This window comes from Antedon bifida, chromosome 6 (genome assembly GCF_963402885.1).
Source record: "Antedon bifida chromosome 6, ecAntBifi1.1, whole genome shotgun sequence".
NCBI classification, from domain to species: Eukaryota; Metazoa; Echinodermata; class Crinoidea; order Comatulida; family Antedonidae; genus Antedon; species Antedon bifida.
In genome coordinates, this window is record NC_136231.1 from 2,507,917 (window position 1) to 2,528,615 (window position 20,699).

At 36.3% G+C, this 20,699-nt stretch overlaps 1 protein-coding gene across 1 annotated transcript; it reads right to left on the reverse strand.

The window, feature by feature from the left end:
• Window positions 1–20: 20 nt before the first annotated feature.
• Window positions 21–20,321, reverse strand: LOC144844523 (ras-like protein family member 12). The gene is made up of 5 exons (XM_078701468.1): window positions 19,701–20,321; window positions 12,015–12,071; window positions 2,703–2,776; window positions 2,099–2,292; window positions 21–1,496 (listed from the first exon to the last, which is right to left on the reverse strand). The coding sequence occupies exons 1-5, from the start codon at window positions 19,801–19,803 to the stop codon at window positions 1,169–1,171; spliced, it is 756 nt and encodes a 251-aa protein (XP_078557594.1). The 5' UTR covers window positions 19,804–20,321; the 3' UTR covers window positions 21–1,168.
• Window positions 20,322–20,699: the final 378 nt, after the last annotated feature.

Sequence of the window (20,699 nt, forward strand, 5' to 3'; positions counted from 1 at the left end):
TGATGGTTTATTATTATTATACATTTGCAAGGAACATTGAGATACTTAGGCATGCGCATAAATTTGTTTTCCATGCTTCAAGTAACAGTATATCGCGACATGCTTGCTTTTCATATGCTTCTATGTTTACTATGTTTACTATATCATCATCTTTCATTTATATATTTACTTCAATAAGTAATACAAACTAAATATTCTTTATTTTTGTATTCGTTTCATATTGCTTTGTTTTAAGGCATCGATATACCTTAATTGGTCCAACATCATTAATTATTACTAATTCGTTAAAATATACTTATGGCACTAATAGGCTTTCGTAAGATTAAAAATCACAGTTTTAATGATATTAATAGGCTAACTTTCTCTTGATCATTAAATGCTCATTTATAATTGTTTAAATTCGTCGAATTTGAGAGGCGGGCTGCGAACGCGTGCGTAATGTAAATGTCATTAATGTCCGTCACGTCAATCCATCCAAACGTAAAAAACGCATATTCATCCATGATACGTCAAAGAGCATTACGTTAAATCTGTCTACGTTCACACAGCCCGAATTCGGTGCGGTGCACAGGGAAGACTTCCGGGATGCATTTACCTTTATCGACACACGTAATACGTTTTGTACGGAATCCGGATTATTTATCCGGTCACCAGACCGGAATCCGGGCTCAGTGTGAACGGTTTTTTAAAGCATCAATCACGTCTTATGTAACGCACATTCGGCTTGACAATGTATAACATAGAATGAATAATAACATATACTTCGTAGAACCAAGGCCATCTAATAACAGAACACTGAGCTCGACTTGCCAAGATAGGATATCGTAACAGATTTGGATCTGCGGTTAGGCTTCGACGAATCCATCATACAAAGCCGTAGACACAATATTTCAGATTTAACAGTTATTTTAAGTTTTTCACTTTTTTTCCCGTGAATTGAAATTATGTTAACCGTTAACCTTCATTTTGACAATGTTGTTTAAAACCAGATGCTAAACATTCATTTTGATTGGCCAATCAAAAATCAGTCAAGCGTTTAGGGGAGGCGACTGATAGTGTCGCAACTAGAGGTAAAACCTGTGATCTGGTCGAGCATGGCAGCGTCCTGTTGTTTGATTGTCATGGTAATAAAACTAAATCACAAAACAAAGATGAAAGCTCTCGTCTTTTAAAATATCTTGAACCCCTTTTTGTTGAATATTTTAAAACTCGTTACAGTCTTTTTCTGAACCACTTTCGGTGGTTTTGGCGACGGAGACTTTGATCTGTCACCTCGTTCTTTACTACTCGTTGCCGCAGAAGGCGATAATAATAGTTTATCTTCCGATATAAAAAGTGGTTTTATTGGCATATGTCGCTCGATTTCTCTCTTAATTTCACGAACCATTTTGTGCAACACAATTTCAACATCTTCAAAGTCACCAGCCGCTGAAACTTCATGGTATGCGCATGCGTATTGGGTAGCCAGGATAGTCCCTTCATCTTTACTCACTTGTCTGAAAAGATAATGTTGTACACAATTCGAACACAGAAAGACAACATTAGTGAAAGAACGTCAGTCATCGGTTAGTCAAGGAAGTAGAGGAACTATGGTCAAAGGTTTCCACTGGGGCGCCGCAACGACGTAAGCGCGCAGCAAGAGATTAATTTGACCAATGGTACGGTGGATCGAATGATGGATATCCGAATTACCGCTTGCGATTGGTCAATTTAATTACGTTTTGCATACGTCGTTGCGCCCAAGTGTGGGAAAAGCTTGGTTCGTGCAAAGGATCATCATCATCAATTATCAATGATTGTCAAAATTATCTTGCGGTTGCGCTTACGTCCTAGCGTTGCCTCCAAACCAGAACCAAGCTTCTCATTAATATTAGCAATCACAAACGATAGTTCGATTGATTAATCGCTTGTGGTCAATTCAAAAACTTGCGCTGCGCATGTGTACTGCGTTGTGTCATAAAAGGAACCAGTCTTAATAAGGCGCATCCGTCATATCCTAAACATTCACCACTTTGCATATTGTTGCAATTGGCAATTTGTAAGTAGTATTTTCTGTCATGCGCACAGCGTCTCATTCCCACCGAGTCGATCGGCTTACCTGTATCTTTCCATTTCGTTTTTGTTGCCGATGAGGGCGACAGGGATCTCTGTCGATTCACCATTGTTTTTCTGCAATTCGAACACATCTTGAAGTAGCTGTTTTGCTTCATTAAAACTCTGTTTACTTGTAATACTGTAGACAACCAAAAGACCATCCGACCAATCCAGGTACCGTTCAATGTCACGTGCCTCCTATAAAGCAGAATAAATAAAGTAAAAATTAAGACGACGCCGACAAGATCCAACAATTAGGTTTCCTCATAATAGGGGTGTTTACTCTAAATAGGAGTTCACACATACAGCCGTGTTAAATCATAATATTACCCACGTTCGTTTCACGGGAAAGTGTCCTAATTAATAGGATTGTCCCCTGAATAGGAGTGTCCCAAAGCAAGGCTTCTAACAAACAATTCGGTAATCACAGAAAACCCCTTCGCTTCGGTATCCAATGTTCCTATGCATCGATGGCTTTGTGGCGTGAATCGGCCACGACATCCAGAGTGGTTCGCGCAGAATAAAGGTGTTTTAAACTCATAATTAAATACTCCAAGACGGAAGAACATTTCATGCAATTTGCCAATAGGACCGGCCGGGTTACTTACCTGGAAGACTGTGTCGAGAAGAGTAATAAGGACGACCTGGTTATCAACAGTATCTTTTTTAGTGTACGAATCCTCTGAAGAAAAAAAATTAAATGTTAATATAATGGGTTTGAGCATAATGTAAATTTCTTGTAATTGCAAAGTCGACGACGCACGGACAATGAGTATCCTCAATAATAATTCAATTGTTTAAAAGCAAAGATACCCGCCCGCACAGGAGCTGGTACTCTATCCTGTCCCAGTACAATTCCGGTCATTTTCATATATCAGGCCTACCGCACTCCTCCAACCGAAGTGAGGTACTCACCCGCCAGTCCACCCCCTTCCCCACCCGTTAGTCCACCCCCTACCCCACCCGCTAGTACATCCCGCTCCCTCTAACCGCTAACCACTAACCATCTCCACCGGGGCCGTTTAATTAGTTTAATCGAGTACAATTGTCGTCACCGTACATCTTTTAAATACGTATACGGATCATTTTCATTGCGTGCGAAATCACTCTGATGACCGTGTGTTACAGAGGTGAATGATTTGTATATAGAGTATCTTGTCATCTACCGTAATTATTTTTATTGTACGTAGGCAGGACAGGAATATAAACACGTAATCAATTTAATAATACGATGTATATTCACTCACAATGACATTTGAACGGTGATGTCAGAATGTATAATAACAGCTATCAATAAAGTAGTGATGCATCACCGATAGGATTATCAAAGCTTGGTTCCCTCGTATAGGGCACAACGCAAGGACGTAAGTGCAACACAAGAGTTGACCAATGACAAGCGGCAATTCGAATAATCCATCGCTTGTGATTGGTTAAATTAGGCTACTTGCGTTGCGTCTTTCTGGTTTATTTTATAATTTTACGTTATGAGAATTATACGAACAAATATGATATTTCCTATAAATTAGGCCTATTTCAAAAGTATGAATGAACCGATGTTGTGCGAAGATCAAAGTGACGTCACAAATGACCTTGGCATGTGTCACGTCTTCTTATTCGTCGTAAAAGTTCAAAATAGAAGACGAGTTCCAAGTAACCAGTCGACAATCTACATCATAAAATTTACAAGATGGCTATTACGAACCACTTAACGTTATTTGAATATAAACATTGGAAATTAATTACGGTTGATTGGCTTTTGACCAAATGAATAAGTGAATTGAAAGTTTTACGAAATGTTGGGTAATAAAGTGATGGAAATAAACAATATTGACATTCCATCAGTCAAGAATATCACGTATAAGCTTAATCTACAGACGTGTGCAAATACTAGGCCTACCATATTATTTCCAGTGTCCAATGTGTATATTCGAGATTGATTAGCGGTCAATCCAAGCCAAAAAAATAATTGTAAAAATATTTTATCATTAACTTTGTAAGTCATTATTAAGGACCACGATTGATTACAAATAAAAGTTTCATGTATAGCGCCCTCACTTGATAGACAATCACGTACTGTAAATGTATTTTAAAAGACTACTACGTTTTAAGAAAAATCATATTGCCAATAATTTATTCTAAACATTATTAATTTATATATACAACCGGAATGAACCGTTAGAAAATTATGGTAACTACTGTATAAACATTCCATGTGTTTTTTACAATATTATTGTCATAGTTTCATATTTCTGAACATTTCAGTGACCATTGTGTTTAAAACACTCTGGTTCGTTTCGCGGGGGGCACTCCCTTTAATAAGGGTGTACCCCCTGAGGTGTCACAACGGAGGGGTTCTGCTATATACAGTATTGATTTGATTGATTCGAAAAAGTCTCTGATTTATCCATTACTTAAAATTATAAACTGCTAAACGACTAGTAGCCTATAATTATTAATATACTGTAGTTAACACGTGTGAAGTATATCAATAATCCATGTAAAGTCATGAAAATGGCACCCACCAATAGTACACTAATATTATAATACTGTAGTATGAATCATCACACACAAGCGTGACGCCCATTTTTCTTTAATGCAAATTACATCACACGAAGACAATAGGAAAAAGCGCCTATATTTCTAATGGAATAAAATAATCTTTGGTTTTGCTTTCATGGCCATCACTGCCTAAGGGTAATCGAAGTGTCTGGAAATATCAGCTCGAGATAAAAGAAAATAAATATAATATATAAGATTAGTTGATTATCCGAACTAGTAAATAATAACATTTCTCATAATTCAGAAACCCACCGAATTATGTACAGGAGAATAATATTATTCGGTTACGTTTTTCTCCGTGCTGAAATGCGTACGTGTGGTGCAGGATACCTCAGTTAATTTTTCGAAATCTGTCGTAACGATATCATCAAGTAGGCCTAGTGTGGATCAGTTTCTGTTCGAAAGATTGTGTATTAATCCCGATACCAATGTATGGGGTTTTTTTTGTTATCACTCCTTATGTCGGACATGACTCGGTCGAAGGTCATGTAAAATCCGGTTAACCTGCAAAGTACACGTTGGCAACGAAAGAAAATCAAACGAGACCAACTAAAATGTTGCCATCTGCATGAGTCATAAGTCGATGTCCCCGAACGGTTAATAAATATAATTCTAGAAATATTATAAGGTAATATGAAAATCAGTTTATAATACGCTATTAATATCATGATATATGACACATCGGTACACAATGACAAATAATGAATTCAGTGAAAATAACCAATTATGAGATCATCACCCTCTTTCTCCGGTGTGGACCGCCTGACGAGCAGACGAACCGAAGGCAAAGTAATACCGCAATTAAAAGAGGTTATTCGATACAAAACAGCCTCGGATTGTTTTTGAATATTGTTTCTTATGAAAATAATATCTTGACGTTTGAAAATGTTTGCCCTTGGCTGAAGCTTTTAAGAAGTTATTGAAGTTGGTCACGATTTTGTGATCGGCGGTTGGATATACCAACAAGTCTACTGATATAGTTACATTCTTTGACATCTCTAATTAAAATGTTACGTATTTAGACACCAGTATATATAATGTAATGTCATCATTATTTCACCACAAATAATAACACTGAACAATACTGATACACCCACCCCACTATTCTGAATGCCACGATAGTGTAGCTGTAGTGACGGCGCTTTCGTCCTTGTAAATAACACCACAACAATGGATACGGACATCAAATTGCTATCAAGAAAATGTAGAAGCAACAACAACCATTGTCAGCCTGTCAGATCCTGCTACCAGAAAGTTACAACTCCCTACTGCTACAATGCATTCGAGTTTGCAGCTGTCACTAGATAGATCTTAACTGACTATTGAAAGTCATCATATGAATATAGCGACAGGGATAACATGCATTACAAATAATTAATACACATTAGATGACTTTCAATAGTCAATTAAGGTCTACCTAGTGACAGCTGCAAACATTGGTGACTGGTAACAATTACTACTGGCCATTATTTCCACTACCATGACCACCATAATTACCACGACACATGATAATGTAACACGTTGTATATAATGGTACCAACTTTCCTCTAATTTAACTTTCTAAAGATTGAATCAAAAATAAACTTTGTAATAAAAATTAATATAGAAAATGTTATAGTTATTTAACCGTTGATAAATCTTCCTATGGAATTGACAGAAATGTCGGCCTTTTCACGCTTTGAATTATAGTAGACATAGGCCTAAGAAATATTACGAGTTTAAAATATTCGAAATGTCTCGAGTAGGTCTATAATCTTCATGTAATCATAATTTCTCCAGTAAGTGGCATACCAAAAATAGAGCATGGATTAGTTTGCCTTCAAGCAACTATGACAAGTAGGTCATAACTGTTAAATAATTCGCACAAAATAATGTACATTAAATATCTAAAGAAGAATGTAGGCCTACAAAGGTCCCGTTGAATAGACCACCGGCTTTCAAACTGACATTAGTGCCAGCTTTGGGTTTAGTCATGTTATGTTCTTTTGAAATTTGCGGGTGATATTATGTTTTCACATTTGCGGTAATCTTTACACTTTTAATGTTTACATTCGCGGGCTCTACAAAACCATCCGCCAATTCTGCCTAAATAAATATTCTGTCTCATAATTGTATTCTATATAAAACTTGTTCGCGAGCCGTCATCACCCCTTAGTTTTGCCTGGCACGCATGTAGAACGTCTGCTAGTGAAGAACCGTACCATGGTGGTGTAAACTGGTACCGCAGTATCTAGAACAGAGCGTACATATCTTGACATTTGTCCGTATCATATAAATGAGAAACGACAAAATCCTCTCCTAAAACCATTAAAACAGCATTTTCATCTTAAATCATGTACCGTATTAATCCGTTTGCTGTGACAAAATAAAACTCCCCAACTGAGAAAAGTTTACTGAAGATTTATTAAAGAATTTGTATTCTGTACCCGGATCTTTATTTTAAATGTCTCCCACCATTGGATTTGAAATATTTATAATGTTACTTCTTTGACGTGATATTGCACATCTACATGTTTTTAGTAGTATCAAATATTTGAATGTTTTGGACAAATCCCTGGTTTTGGGAGAATATTTTGTGAGTTGAAAGATTTACATTATTTAGCGAGGGCGAGATGCACACACTACGTTTCTAGCATTCTAGCGTTTTGCGCTATATAAATTTAAAACCATTAGCATCAACTTTCTTCAATTAATCCGCTGCTTCCATCTTTTATCAGTGCCGGCCAAAAGCAACTCCGATTTCGGGCGTAGAGGAGACGGCAAAAATCACAATTTTTTGTGTGTACTGTCATGTACAGTAATTCATTTAATAGAACCGTTAAATAGAACTTTTACTGTGCAATATAACTGAATACTAAATGGCACGTGATACGAACTTAACCAAAGGACACAGGGTGTGATACGGTATGTCTAGGCCTTCTTGTGGTTAAGCTGAGGTGACCATTTCTACCGATTTTCAGCTCAACATATCGTTCAAAACATTAAATTGCTAAACGGCTTGGTTTCTTAGGGCCTATATAAAATCTAATTTAAAAATGTTTTTTTTTTATTTGTTGGCGATTACATGCTGTTTTCTTAGAGATTGTACTAATTGTGCTCTAATAAAAACAAAAGCATTCCAATAACATAGATATATCAAACTAGTTTAATAGCGTTATCTATTCACTAATAACATCTAGTATTTGCATAAAAATATTATGTAAGTGCATGTACGCCAGGCAGTGGACATGATTATGTGAATTGCAGCGAGCAGGCCTGTGGCTCGTATAAACCGAAATTGCGTTAATTCTGTACATAACGTACTATCCTGCAATAAACACGAGGTTAGCGTACGTTGTCATTTAACTGATGGTTTGATTATAACAAATTGTATCTTTACCGATAATGTTGCAATCGCTAGCCCGCAAATGGATTTCATTAGATAAAAAGTGCGTAACACAGGCTGAAGATTGATAGTGAGACATGCATCGCAAAAAGCACGGTTTAATACCCACGAAGCACGTGCATATGATGTAATGCCAAGACGCCAATTGATAAGTTCAGTACTTAGGTATCGCAATTCGGCGCCATGTTAAATGATAAATTTTTATAGCAAAAACTCATTACATTTTTTGTTCATCATAAGATAGGTCTACTCTATTCTTATATACTATACTGCATATCAAATTCCCAATGCGAATAATTTATTTATGATTGTGCGTATTATTTTTATTCTTGACAAGTTCCATTTTAAAATCGTTGTATGTCCAAGAATCAATAATAATGAAATTAAACGTAATTCATAATTTATACTTTGAATAGTCCATTATATGAAAGTGGAATTTAATTATCAGTAGAACACCTATTAGCTTAAAAAAGAGGACATTATTGTGAACGCAACGTGTCTTCGTACTAGAAGTGTCCCAAAGCTGATAATTAATATAAGTGTTGTGTAATAACAATAATGTATGTTTGTAATCCCATTCTCATTCCAACCCTCCATGTCCTAATTAAAGAGCAAAATGAAAGAAATTAACCCATGCACGAGTAACACTGAACAGGCGTCAGAGAAATATCTACCCTGTGTATATCTTTATTATATAGGCTACAGAAGAGAATTGAGAATTAAATTGATCAGACGTATGTTAAAACATCGCATCACCTACAACCAATCCGTCGCATAAAACATGAACAAAATGGAAAATATCAAATAGTGTAAAGCTCTGTCTACACTATCAAACTTTATGTGACACAAAAAAATGTGATGTGCCCATATATTAACCTGATGATGTCATATCACTACCATATTTAAGCATATCACTATATGGACACATCATACTAGTTTGATAGTGTAAACAGGAGCTTAATATGAAGAAAAGAAGATTCATGAGTGGAATTGGAAGAGAGCCATTTTAGATAGATTGTTGAAGGCCACTAAACCTGAGTGGTCATTAATTGGAAAATTGCATTCAACAATACTTAGGTCTAAATGGATTTCCCTGTTATTACGGTTAGGATCGTGTACGTTGATAAATGTGATTCGTATGTGATGATTGGAATGTTGGAGACTTAATTAAATTTAACATTTAATGAAAAAGGTCAAACAGACCTTAGGATAATTTAATCTATCACCAACACTATTCACTTTGAATCTTGTCTATCATGAGTATCCTTAAAATGATCTGAAATATTTTGAAGAAATTTGTTGCAGAAAGATGTATAGCGAATATAATTATGTAAACATTATTTCACAATAACCATTGGTAAAGACAGGGTCGGTAAAGCCTTGTCTACACTATCAAACTTTATGTGACAAAAATGTGATGTGCCCATATAATATATGGACATGATAATGTCATATTACTACCATATTTGAGCATATCACTACCACATTTGGGCACATCACATCTTTTTTTTGTCAAACTAGTTTCATAGTGTAGACAGAGCTTTAGGGGATGATAAAACAGAAAATATTTGAAAATAGCGTCAGTTTGATCCACACACTAATTTAAATATTATTATATCTGTAATATCTTAACAGATGAAGAAATGAAGTGGGACGAACCTACATAAAGACGAAAAATACTGGTCGACTGATATGAATGAAAACAAATTACTATACAGGATACAGACAGGGAGAAGTTGACGGAGGCCTACAATAGTTTATAACGGCCTTCCCAAATAAGGAAGTGTGTTTAAACAGCAAACTTGATTGAAATTCAATTGAATATCGTCTTGAAACAGAAGGGATACCCTTCTAAAGTATCAGGTAAACTTGCTATTTTAATTATTTTTTGTAACTAAAGATACTTTATCTGGAATTACATCCTCCGTTTACAGTCTCAGTTTGCCGAAGATAGTTCATCGTTTCTATACATAATTATTGATTTCTATTACCACTCCATAACGTTTGAGAGGTTTCATGTTTAGCATGGACTTTTATTCGAGTTGACTTTCTTATGTGTACCGCTTGCGATCGGCTTACGATGGGTTAAAGGCTGTCCGTGTTTCCGCAGCTCAGCCGCCCGTCCGCTCAGCGTTTTGTGAGCTTTGTCCGCACAAGACGGTTACACTGGCGGTGGTTGCGTCGAGCATCACAGATGCCTCAAAACAGATGGCATGTTCTCGGGATTTAAGCCTATTGTATCTCCACATTATGGCATTATGTGCAGTGTCACAGGTCCGTAAATTCTGTAACGCAGTGTCACATAATATGTATTACATGTGGCGCCTGTATTATGTTATAGGGTTGGGTTAGACTTATGGCCTATGATACATCGGTCACATATGAAAGTATCTGTATCACAGAATTTGCCTATGGTAGCCTACTATGCAATGATACAGCAGAGCTCAGACGTCCAAATAGCGTCATTATCGTGAAGAAATGCAGCGCTAAAAAAATAACTTTCTTTTCGAGTCGTTACACCTGAATAAATAGTAAAGATTACATTTACACCGAACTGTGACGTAAATATGTGCGTGATAGATACACCTTTACCTGTCTACACTACATCATTACTCTGACTTGGCGAGTAAGAATAATAATCCGTGTAGCGTGTAGTTTATTGGGACAGTGAACATGAGGTGATGACTGATTAGACGAAAATAAACTTCGTTATTGGTTTCAATCGATAAAATGGATTACGACGCGTTTTCGAACGTGACGTATCATGATTTTGGCGGGAAGGTGGGCTCCATGCAAATGAACATAGTTAACCCAAGTAATCAAAACAAGCTAGGATGCTAAGATCCGAAGATCAAAGGATTCATCTGAGGCTGCGACACGTCCAATTCCGCGGAGAATATGTAGATTTCTCAGACAGTACAGAACTGTTGGTAATTGTTGCAGCCAGACACAAGATCAAAGAACTGTCACGAGTTCCTATCTTTTGGTAAGGTGAGCTCAGTGTCCTGTTGTTAGATTACCTTGGTTAATCCTTGCAATTGTGGGAACTGCTTTGTATAGATGAAGCATTTTGCGTGAAGGTTATTAGGGCGGAGGATCGGCTTCCGTACTTATCTATTGAACTACCCTTACTATTCATGGAAATGTAAGGGATACATGGACGTATTGTTTGTATAGATTTGTACATCATCAGTTGTCTTGGTTAGACACGCGACCAAACATGATTGATACGTTTTAAGGTGTAGCGTTCCAACGGGTGTGTAATCAATTACGCCGTGACAGGTGTAAAATAGTACGTCGCGACAAGTAACCTCTGCATCATGAGTTATGCTCTTTGCTACTTATAGGTCAAAGGGATGGAAGTTGTCTGCGGCCTAGCCTAGACCAGGGAGTCTCCCTGCCTAGACTGGAGAGGTGAATCGCGTAAATGTAGGTCATTGTACTGTGGAAATGGTAAAAACTTGAAAAACTAAAATGGTGATTCTTACAAGAAGGCGTCTTATTTATATGTGTAGCTGGAGCTTAGTCTGTGATCAATTCTAGATTTCTACTTATGTGTATTTAAACACAAATGTTTTTGTCCTGTTTTATGTCTCGGGCGCCTATATACCGTACTTTTTAGCATCATATCAGTCATAGTGTTTGCGATGCATGATCATCGCGTCATGATTGGTTATTGCGTTGCGCTTACGCCATTGCGTTGCGCTTATGCCATTGCGTTGCGCTTACGCCATTGCGTTGTTTCCTAAGCTTGTTTCCCACTATACGCAACGCAAGAAAGGCGCAGATGCAACGCAAGCGAGTTGACCAATGACAAGCAGCAGCTCGAATAATCTATCCCTTGCGATTGGTAAAATCACTTACGTTGCGTTACGTCCTTGCGTTGCGTCTCTAGTCGGAACCAAGCAGTAGGACCAAACTTAACGCTCAACTTGTCTTTTTGAGCACAAGTTCGTACATTTAGCATCGTGCTTACCTAACGTTGGGTCGTACTCATTGATAAATCGTTTGGTAATAAACTTGACTGTAAGGGCTGAAAGATATAAATCAATATATATACTATTAGTATTTCGAAAAAAATAAAACGAAAAGAAAGTATTGCTGTACGTACTTAAAGCGTAAATTGACAAACTTGATTTTGTACCTAGAATTTTGGCGACAGTTTTAACTGAGTCTACGCCATTTTAAATGTATTTACTCAAATTTAAATGGGCATAGTAAATATTACTAACAAATTCACCTCTTAACTAAGTAGGTCTTTCCTAGTATTCATATTCGTTAACAAAAAAAAAAATCGGTTCGAAGTAGGCCTACCGGCGCCTCCCACCTTCCTCATTGTAAATCAATATTGTTTTCATATTAATAAAAAAAAGTAATTGTAACAGGTAGGCTATAAGGTATGGTGCAATTCCCAGTGCGTCGATAATCTCTTGGACATTTTAAAGGTTGTCAGGACTTTTGTCTGTGTTTTTATGGGCGGCCATTAGGGCCAAAATAGACAAACGTTGCCGTACGAACAATTCCGCTCCCGTAAGGCAAACTAATGGCGTTAAAGACATAATTCCTCGAGTGACAAACAAATATTGCCGTACGGACACACAAACACATTGCCATATGAACAAATTGCCGTATGGTTAAATTGGCGTAAGGACAAACATTGGCGTAAGGACAAAAATTGGCGTAAGGACAAAAATTGCCGAAAGGACAAAATTGCCGAAAGGACAAAAATTGGCGTACAGTCTAACTAAATATAAACGTTGAGGGCAGCATAGTAATTTAAAACCACGTGACTGAAACCACTCTGTGTGTCCAGTCTAGTCCTGATGGGGAATAAAAACATAATCATGGAAGGCCAACAATATAGGCCAGCCGACAATAAGCCTTCCCACTTTTATTTTTTCCAGCCACACCAATAACTATGAAACACCGTTTGTGTATTTTTTACATTTTCAGTGTTACTTATGGTTTTTATGGTATTAGAAATTTAATATTTGTGAGAAAACGGCGGATTGCTCCTGGGAGTCACTTGGTGGGATTATACTAGGGTACCCTTAGTCGTCCAGTATAAGTTAGAGTAGGACCGCTGTAGTGTTCCCGTTTACTCAGCCTTCATCTTTTAAATCTGAGTGTAACTCAATTATGATTTTTAATATTATAGTGTAATTTGATACTGTATTTGTGAGAAAACGGCGGAATGCTCATGGGAGTTACTTGGTGGGATTATACTAGGGTACCTCCTTAGTCGTCCAGTGAAAGTTAGAGTATGACCACTGGTCCCGTTTACTCAGCCCTCATCTTTTAAATCCGCCGTTTTCTCACAAATACAGTATAAAATTCAAAAGATAAATGCTGAGTAAACTTCACTATAATATTAAAAATCGTAATTGAGTTACACTCAGATTTAAAAGATAAATGCTGAGTAAACGGGACCAGCGGTCCTACTTTAACTTATACTGGACGACTAAGGAGGTACCCTAGTATAATCCCACCAAGTGACTCCCAGGAGCAATCCGCCGTTTTCTCAAAAATATTTCATTTCTAATACCATAAAAACCATAAGTAACACTGAAAATGTAAAAAATACACAAACGGTGTTTCATAGTTATTGCATGTTGGCTGGAAAAAAAAAAGTGGGCTGGCTTATTGTCGGCTGGCCTATATTGTTGGCTAGCTTAACACAAGCCTTCCATGATTATGTTTTTATTCCCCATCAGGACTGGACACGCAACAGAGTGGTTTCAGTCACGTGGTTTTAAATTACTATGCTGCCCTCAACGTTTATATTTAGTTAGACCGTACGCCAATTTTTGTCCTTACGCCAATTTTTGTCCTTTCGGCAATTTTGTCCTTTCGGCAATTTTTGTCCTTACGCCAATTTTTGTCCTTACGCCAATGTTTGTCCTTACGCCAATTTAACCATACGGCAATTTGTTCATATGGCAATGTGTTTGTGTGTCCGTACGGCAATATTTGTTTGTCACTCGAGGAATTGTGTCTTTAACGCCATTAGTTTGCCTTACGGGAGCGGAATTGTTCGTACGGCAACGTTTGTCTATTTTGGCCCTAATGGCCGCCCATATGTTTTCAGCGTATATCAACATTTTACAGAGCGTAGAGTCGCACGGACGCTAGGAATATGAGATCATTGCGGAAGCTATTTCAAAAACCAATTACAATTTCAAAATGTTTTATTCGTTGATTTATGACATGTGGGAAATAAGTAATGTTCCTCCGTCTCTATATTTTGAAATATAATATATTTTATTGTTATTGCACAGAAACAGAGGCATGCATATATTGAGCGTCTATGTGCTCATGGTAGTGGTGCTCAAATATGGTAGTGACACATTTTTGTTGGCACTTAATTAAAGTTTGATAGTGTAGAAGGGCTTTGTGAAAGTCAGGATTATCTCCTTATAATAAGATTAATGGTAATAAAAATATGGTATGGTATATCGAACTATGATGTGTTTAGAGTGGCCTAGTCGTATCTGACGTGGGCCTACATGCTGTATGCCAACATTGGGCCTTGTATAGGCCTACCTGTCTTCATTGTGGACTGGTACGATTTCAAATTACATGAGATTTATAAGACATAATAGAGAAAGAACGTATAGTTGGCATACTCATGAAGAAATGTTTCTTTCCACTTTTATGGCGCATGTTCCATCGGTATCGGACGGTGCATGCCTTCACGTTTAACCAACCTTCGATCGAGGAATAGGCCTAAGTAAGTGTAATCCGCACCTGTCTTCAACTGAATATTGTCATTTTAAATTACTGTATTCAACGTATATTAAATGAGTTGTAGTAATATGATACGCATTTCATAATTTGTAACATTCAATGAGAATGATAACATGGTTTTAAACCCGCGTGTCACGGTCTAGGCCTATAATATGTCAAGGTTACGTTTCACGCCGAGAATCGAAACTATCTAACTGATCCAATCGGTAACCTATCAAATAATAATATATTCAAAATTCTCTAACGGTGAACGTAGGCCTACGGTTATCTCCTTGTAGTCAGTCACTGAAACCCAATTATTAATAATTTCTCGGGCAAGGATATCCACTCCTTTAGAGATAATCGGAACGTGATTTTATTAAAATTGCCGGTGATCAGGATTTTGAATAAATCCATAGCATTCCACCTGGCAAAACAAAAAGTAGAACCCCACGATAGCAATTCGTCGTTCAGATGGTGGACGATTAATGATAAGTGACATTTTGAAACCGGAAGCTAAGGTTACAAAAGGTCAAATGCATTTTAGTTTTGGTAGATATCACGACCGAGTCGCAGCTGAATTTATAACCAGAGGAAAGATTCAAAATGTATATTATATTTAGGTCTACATTGCTTTAGGCTTTGGTGATTGACCCATTATACAGCAATTTACAGTATTAGTATGCTAATGTTAAATAGTTCGATGCACGATTATTCCTAAATGGAAATAAAAGTTAACCATGAGATATTTTCATTAATATAGGATATTCGGTGACGGTTTATCAATCCATGAATAATTATCTTCTTACAGAAGAGGCTAACATAAATGCATGGGTGTGCAACGTACGATGTCGAGAGGCGTGGGTGGGTGTATGTGTGGTATGGTCTAGAGATATCAACACAAGGCTAGTGGTGGTTCAAATCCCATCCGTGGTATCTTAAATGTACTGATATGATTCTCGGTACAGTTTTACGTTAGATTTTGGCAAAACATCTATGTATCGTTAAGTAGTAACAAGCTCAATGACTTATAATCGGTAACTATTAAACAAATAGTATTTTTCTATGTAAAATTTATGTTTTGTTTTATTTATTTATACTTTTTTTCCTTAAGAGTAGTGCGTCAAATTTACATAAAATGAGCCTATTCAATTTTGATGGATTTTATTTCTTATAAATAACACTAAAATCCTGTAGCACCACATAAAAGAAAAGGGAACATATTTCATGCTCGCTTAACTGTTCCAGAAAAAGTTGGGTTAAAATAGACAAAAAACATGTTAAACCTGGAGTCACCCTTTAAGGCTAGTGATCTTCAAGTCGACTAACAGTTGTACTGTACTTCTGACTATCTGGAATCATATCAATAACAATGCCTTATTTGTGTCTCTCCTTTATGTTGTACAATATATACAAATGTATGCATTCACATTTTTGTACGTTCAACACAGTTCAAAGAAATGCTAAACTAACAAACTGACCAGAAATGAGGTACTTTAGACATGTTTTGCGATATATTACAAATTTGTAATGTATACTCCTGCATTAGTTTCAACAATCAAGTATCTATTTTTGGAGGTATAATTGGTTTTCTGCCAAATTGAAAACTTCACATACCGGTTGTGTTTCTGTCATCAGGTTAGCGCGAGAATGTAGCTGTTAAAAGGATACTTGCTTGCTTTTCTCAGTGTGTCATCATACATGTTAATATTACTTTGGGGTATAATTATAGATGCTGAGTCGTACGTTTCAGGGCTTATAAAGAAATGGTACCTGTTAGAAAATTAAAATCGTAATCTCTGTCAAATCGTAGATTACATCATTTTTCTTTCTCAGGTGGTTTTTATATAAACTGAACGAAGTTCCTTTTAGAATTTCAATCACATTTTTGTATTTGCGGAGGTAATAGAACTACTATCGATGATGATGCCAGCGTACCATATTATAAATTATAACTATACTAACATTATACAGAAATATTTTCACATTAGTTTTTGAAAGAACAGCAGCAGTGCTAAATTGTATTAGTCTTTGCTTATAAAAGGTGTATGAAAATACATTTAAATTACAATCAAACTGTGATTGGTGATGTATTCATTTCATTTCATTCATTTTTATTCATCAATTAAAATAATTATAACACATGTCAAAGATAAAATGCATAAAAGATGAAAAGGATCAACAACAAAAAGCTAAAAGCTTGTACAGGGTTGAAGACCTAAAAGAATTCGGTTTAATCAGAACATTTAAACGATAAAATTAAATTGATAGTAAGTACGAAATTATAATCTAGTTACTCAATTTAAATAGGAAAACAGCGAAAAAGTGTATCCGTGGATTATTCAGAATCAATAGTATCAATAGCATTAACAGTGCTTATATTTCCAATATAACCTCATGGGCTTACTTTCAGGCTCGATCGTCGATCTGCTTATACGGAGCGTTCTTCTTCGAGTAATTTTGTTCTGAGTAGTTGACTAAAACAACTTTATATCACACTGAAAATTCGCATGCATTACCAATGCATTTGAATATTGGAAATTCATCCTGTATTCAATAGACTGTAGAGAAATCTCGTCAACTTTACATCAGTCTAATCGCAACGATTTATAAACCTAATTACACCGCAATCAAACAAACTGAACGTGTGTAAACAAATACTACGTGTGCGTCTGTTTTCGATAGGAAAATAAATAGAAATAAATTTAGAAAATGTAAAACAGCAGCCGTTATTGTAGTTGATAGTGACGTAGTCGAAACGAAATGTCTATTTAATTTATTTATTTAACAAATTCTTTATACAGGATTACACAATCAGGTAAAAGAAAACCTGTTTTGCATTGTGGTCCTGTCATCATTTTTGACAGTATAAAACCCTATTAAGGGGACTCCATTGAGACAAAAAAAAACTGTCTCCTTGAGGGGTGTCTGTGTGTTGTAAGTGTTAAAACATAGGTCTATACTTGCCCTTTTTCGTTACGCGAACGTTTTCCTTAATAGGAATTCCCCCGATGATGGGTTTATATATATATAAACTGCGTATATTTTAAATCACTTTTCACATTTCATATATTTATTTTAACCAACAAGTATGTTTATCTTCTTATTATCAGAGTTAATAAAATCCAATTTTTTAAAATTACTTTCAACTCAATGTTGACCATTGTGACGTTATTTAACCACTGACACATCATGGAATCTATAACCATTAACCAAACGATGTCAAACGCGCACATGCGCAGGTGTTTACACCATTAAATTCTAATGATAATTCCAGATGCGAGTAATTAACCATTACACACAAATCATTACACTTTATTGAAATCATGCCGAATAGACATCACATCAAATTCGTAGCAGATTTTAGAAACAACAAGAAAGTATTCAGAACACAGCACTTGTCTGTTCTAATTTTCCCGCGCATTTCGTCAAGCATCATTCACATATATCAATTAATTCAGTCTTGCTCATCAGGGACATATTAAAGGTAACTAGCGACTACAAAGATCTTAAGAAAACCATCTCGATAAAAACATATCAATTATAATCCAGAGTACTTAGCGTGAAAGCAATCGCGGTTCGCATAACAACCAGATTACAGTATGAAAAAAGCACTATTTAATACATGTGAATTTATAGATACAGTTGCATGTACGTCTGACTCAGTGAGATTCGACTGGCAAACACTGTCATTAAATTGTCAGAAGAGAAGTTTGAAATGTTCGTTAAGTCACGATGCGGGTTTACAAATCGGTGAAACTACTAAAAACGGAAACATTAAAGAACATTAGACATAAAAGTGGTAATGTTACGATCGCAATTGAAAATATGAGCGCTCTAAACTGCACTTGAGCAAGTAGACTTAAGTATCGATTTCGCCATTATTGGTACGCACAGCCATAATTAAACTAAGTACGCAGTACGTAGTTTTAAAATTACCTATATTTAGGTCAATGGTGAAATAGGTGATTTATTTATGCGCATAGACCAATTTGACATTAGTTCTACCCAAGGGATTGTATCGCAAATTAGTGCCTGGGCTGTATGTATTAGAACTGTTTTTCGGATCATTTTTATAAGTTGTCCTCTAGTCTTATGAGAGAGTTCAGATCATGTTTGCAAGAAAACTAGACGAGTCAGTATAAAGATTAAACTATCTGTCAGAGAGCTCTGACTACCTAAGCTTGGACAACATATTTGAGAATCGGACTAGAGAGTGGGGGTTTGGGTGGGGAGGTCATGGGGGTTGTGCCGCTCGATAGGACCACTTGTCAGATATTTTGTATCATCGAAGAACTCGGAACATTATTACACGGCGGAGCGAACCACTAATGAATCTACTACGGTATATGTGACATACGTATCAGACAACAAGGTGACCACTTATAAAAGAGAGCTACGACCACTCACCGAGTCACCGGTGAGCAACTACCTTGTAATCTGATTGAAAATGGTCATCTGGTTTGTAGATATAAGTTATTTTGGAAATATTCTTTTTTTCAAACCAACAATTAGTAAACTAACCTTCTTGACAGTTTCGCTGTCCTGATCGAACAGCTTCTTCAGAAATAATGACGATCTATCTGAAGAAGCTGTCAGAGAAACTGTCAAGAAGGTTAGTTTACTAATTGTTGGTTTGAAAAAAAGAATATTTCCAAAATACCTTGTAATCATTTTGGAATTACAGTATTATTGGAATACATCAGGGACCACGTGTTGGAGATTGGACCATTTACTATTTAAAAATGCTTGTAGACCCACTACTAATTTCGGTTTTTGCCAAGACACAAAACAATTAACAATATTATATGGAAATAAAGACAAAATCCATCCATATTTTAACAACCGCACACAAAATAGACATAAGGCCTACACATCCTTCAACAGGTCCAGAAGTGTTACCATACGTTATCTCTTGTTAGACTAAACATCTTACCTGATTTCCCAACTCCTGGACAACCCAACAGAGCAATTTTAAATTCTGGGAGAGTTGCTAGGGAACTACTGCTTGTCGTCCTCATCTTTGACCTCGATGACATATCACGTAACCAATAAATCTCCAACAATATCTTCCAAATATTACATTATTTGGTCCATTTGCTAATAATGTTAGAACGATTCCAATATTTACGATTCCACCGACTCCACCGCGGTTACTCTTGCATCTTTAAAAGTACTTTAGATTTTGACAGAACGTCGTAAAATAAAAAAATATATATTATTTCGAATTATCACATGTAATCCAATGTATATGACAGTGTCATCTTATTAATGTGGTATGCGCATAATGTGTAATTCAATTATATGAATACACGTACACAGTGCACTACACACAGCCTTCGATGTCAAGACACACTGTTTTATATTTTAAAAACAGCGTCGTCGTGTCATCCAAAAAAGGTATCTTTTATCTTCTTAGCATACGTCGTTCATCCATGTTCGTTCAAACTCCAATTCACGCACACGTTCTCTACTTTGATATAAACCGCGTTCTGATCGTTTCAAATCAGAACGTGCAAATTATGTGTCACTCTGTTCTGAATGTTCACGGCTAACTAATTCGGTCAACATTGTTTGAAATACTGTCTGTATATGATCTGAGCATAACTCATGAGTAAGCGATTGAACTATAGATGGCGCTATCAATATTCATCAATAACAACGAATACTATTAGTATTACTTGTGCCATGGATTTCCATGCTTGTACCAATAATTCCTCCATGCTTGTACTGTATACTACAGTGCAGTAGTTAATATCTATTTTGATGCGGCATACATGATATTATAGGTTAGGGTACAGAGATAAGTTTGTGAGTTTCCATTCCATAGTCAATCTATGCATGGTTAAGCTCGCCTTATATTATGTGGAGTCGCTTGATTTTATTGAAATTCCTAAATCGGAGGTTTGTTTGTGTCGTTTGAGTATATAATCTT

Excerpts from the sequence above, each read along its gene's own strand:
- LOC144844523 (XM_078701468.1), bottom strand. The coding sequence starts at position 19,803 with ATGTCATCGAGGTCAAAGATGAGGACGACAAGCAGTAGTTCCCTAGCA. Across the intron at positions 12,072-19,700 it reads TCCAGGAGTTGGGAAATCAG|CCCTTACAGTCAAGTTTATT; the intron begins GTAAGATGTTTA and ends TATATCTTTCAG. Across the intron at positions 2,777-12,014 it reads TGAGTACGACCCAACGTTAG|AGGATTCGTACACTAAAAAA; the intron begins GTAAGCACGATG and ends TTTTTTCTTCAG.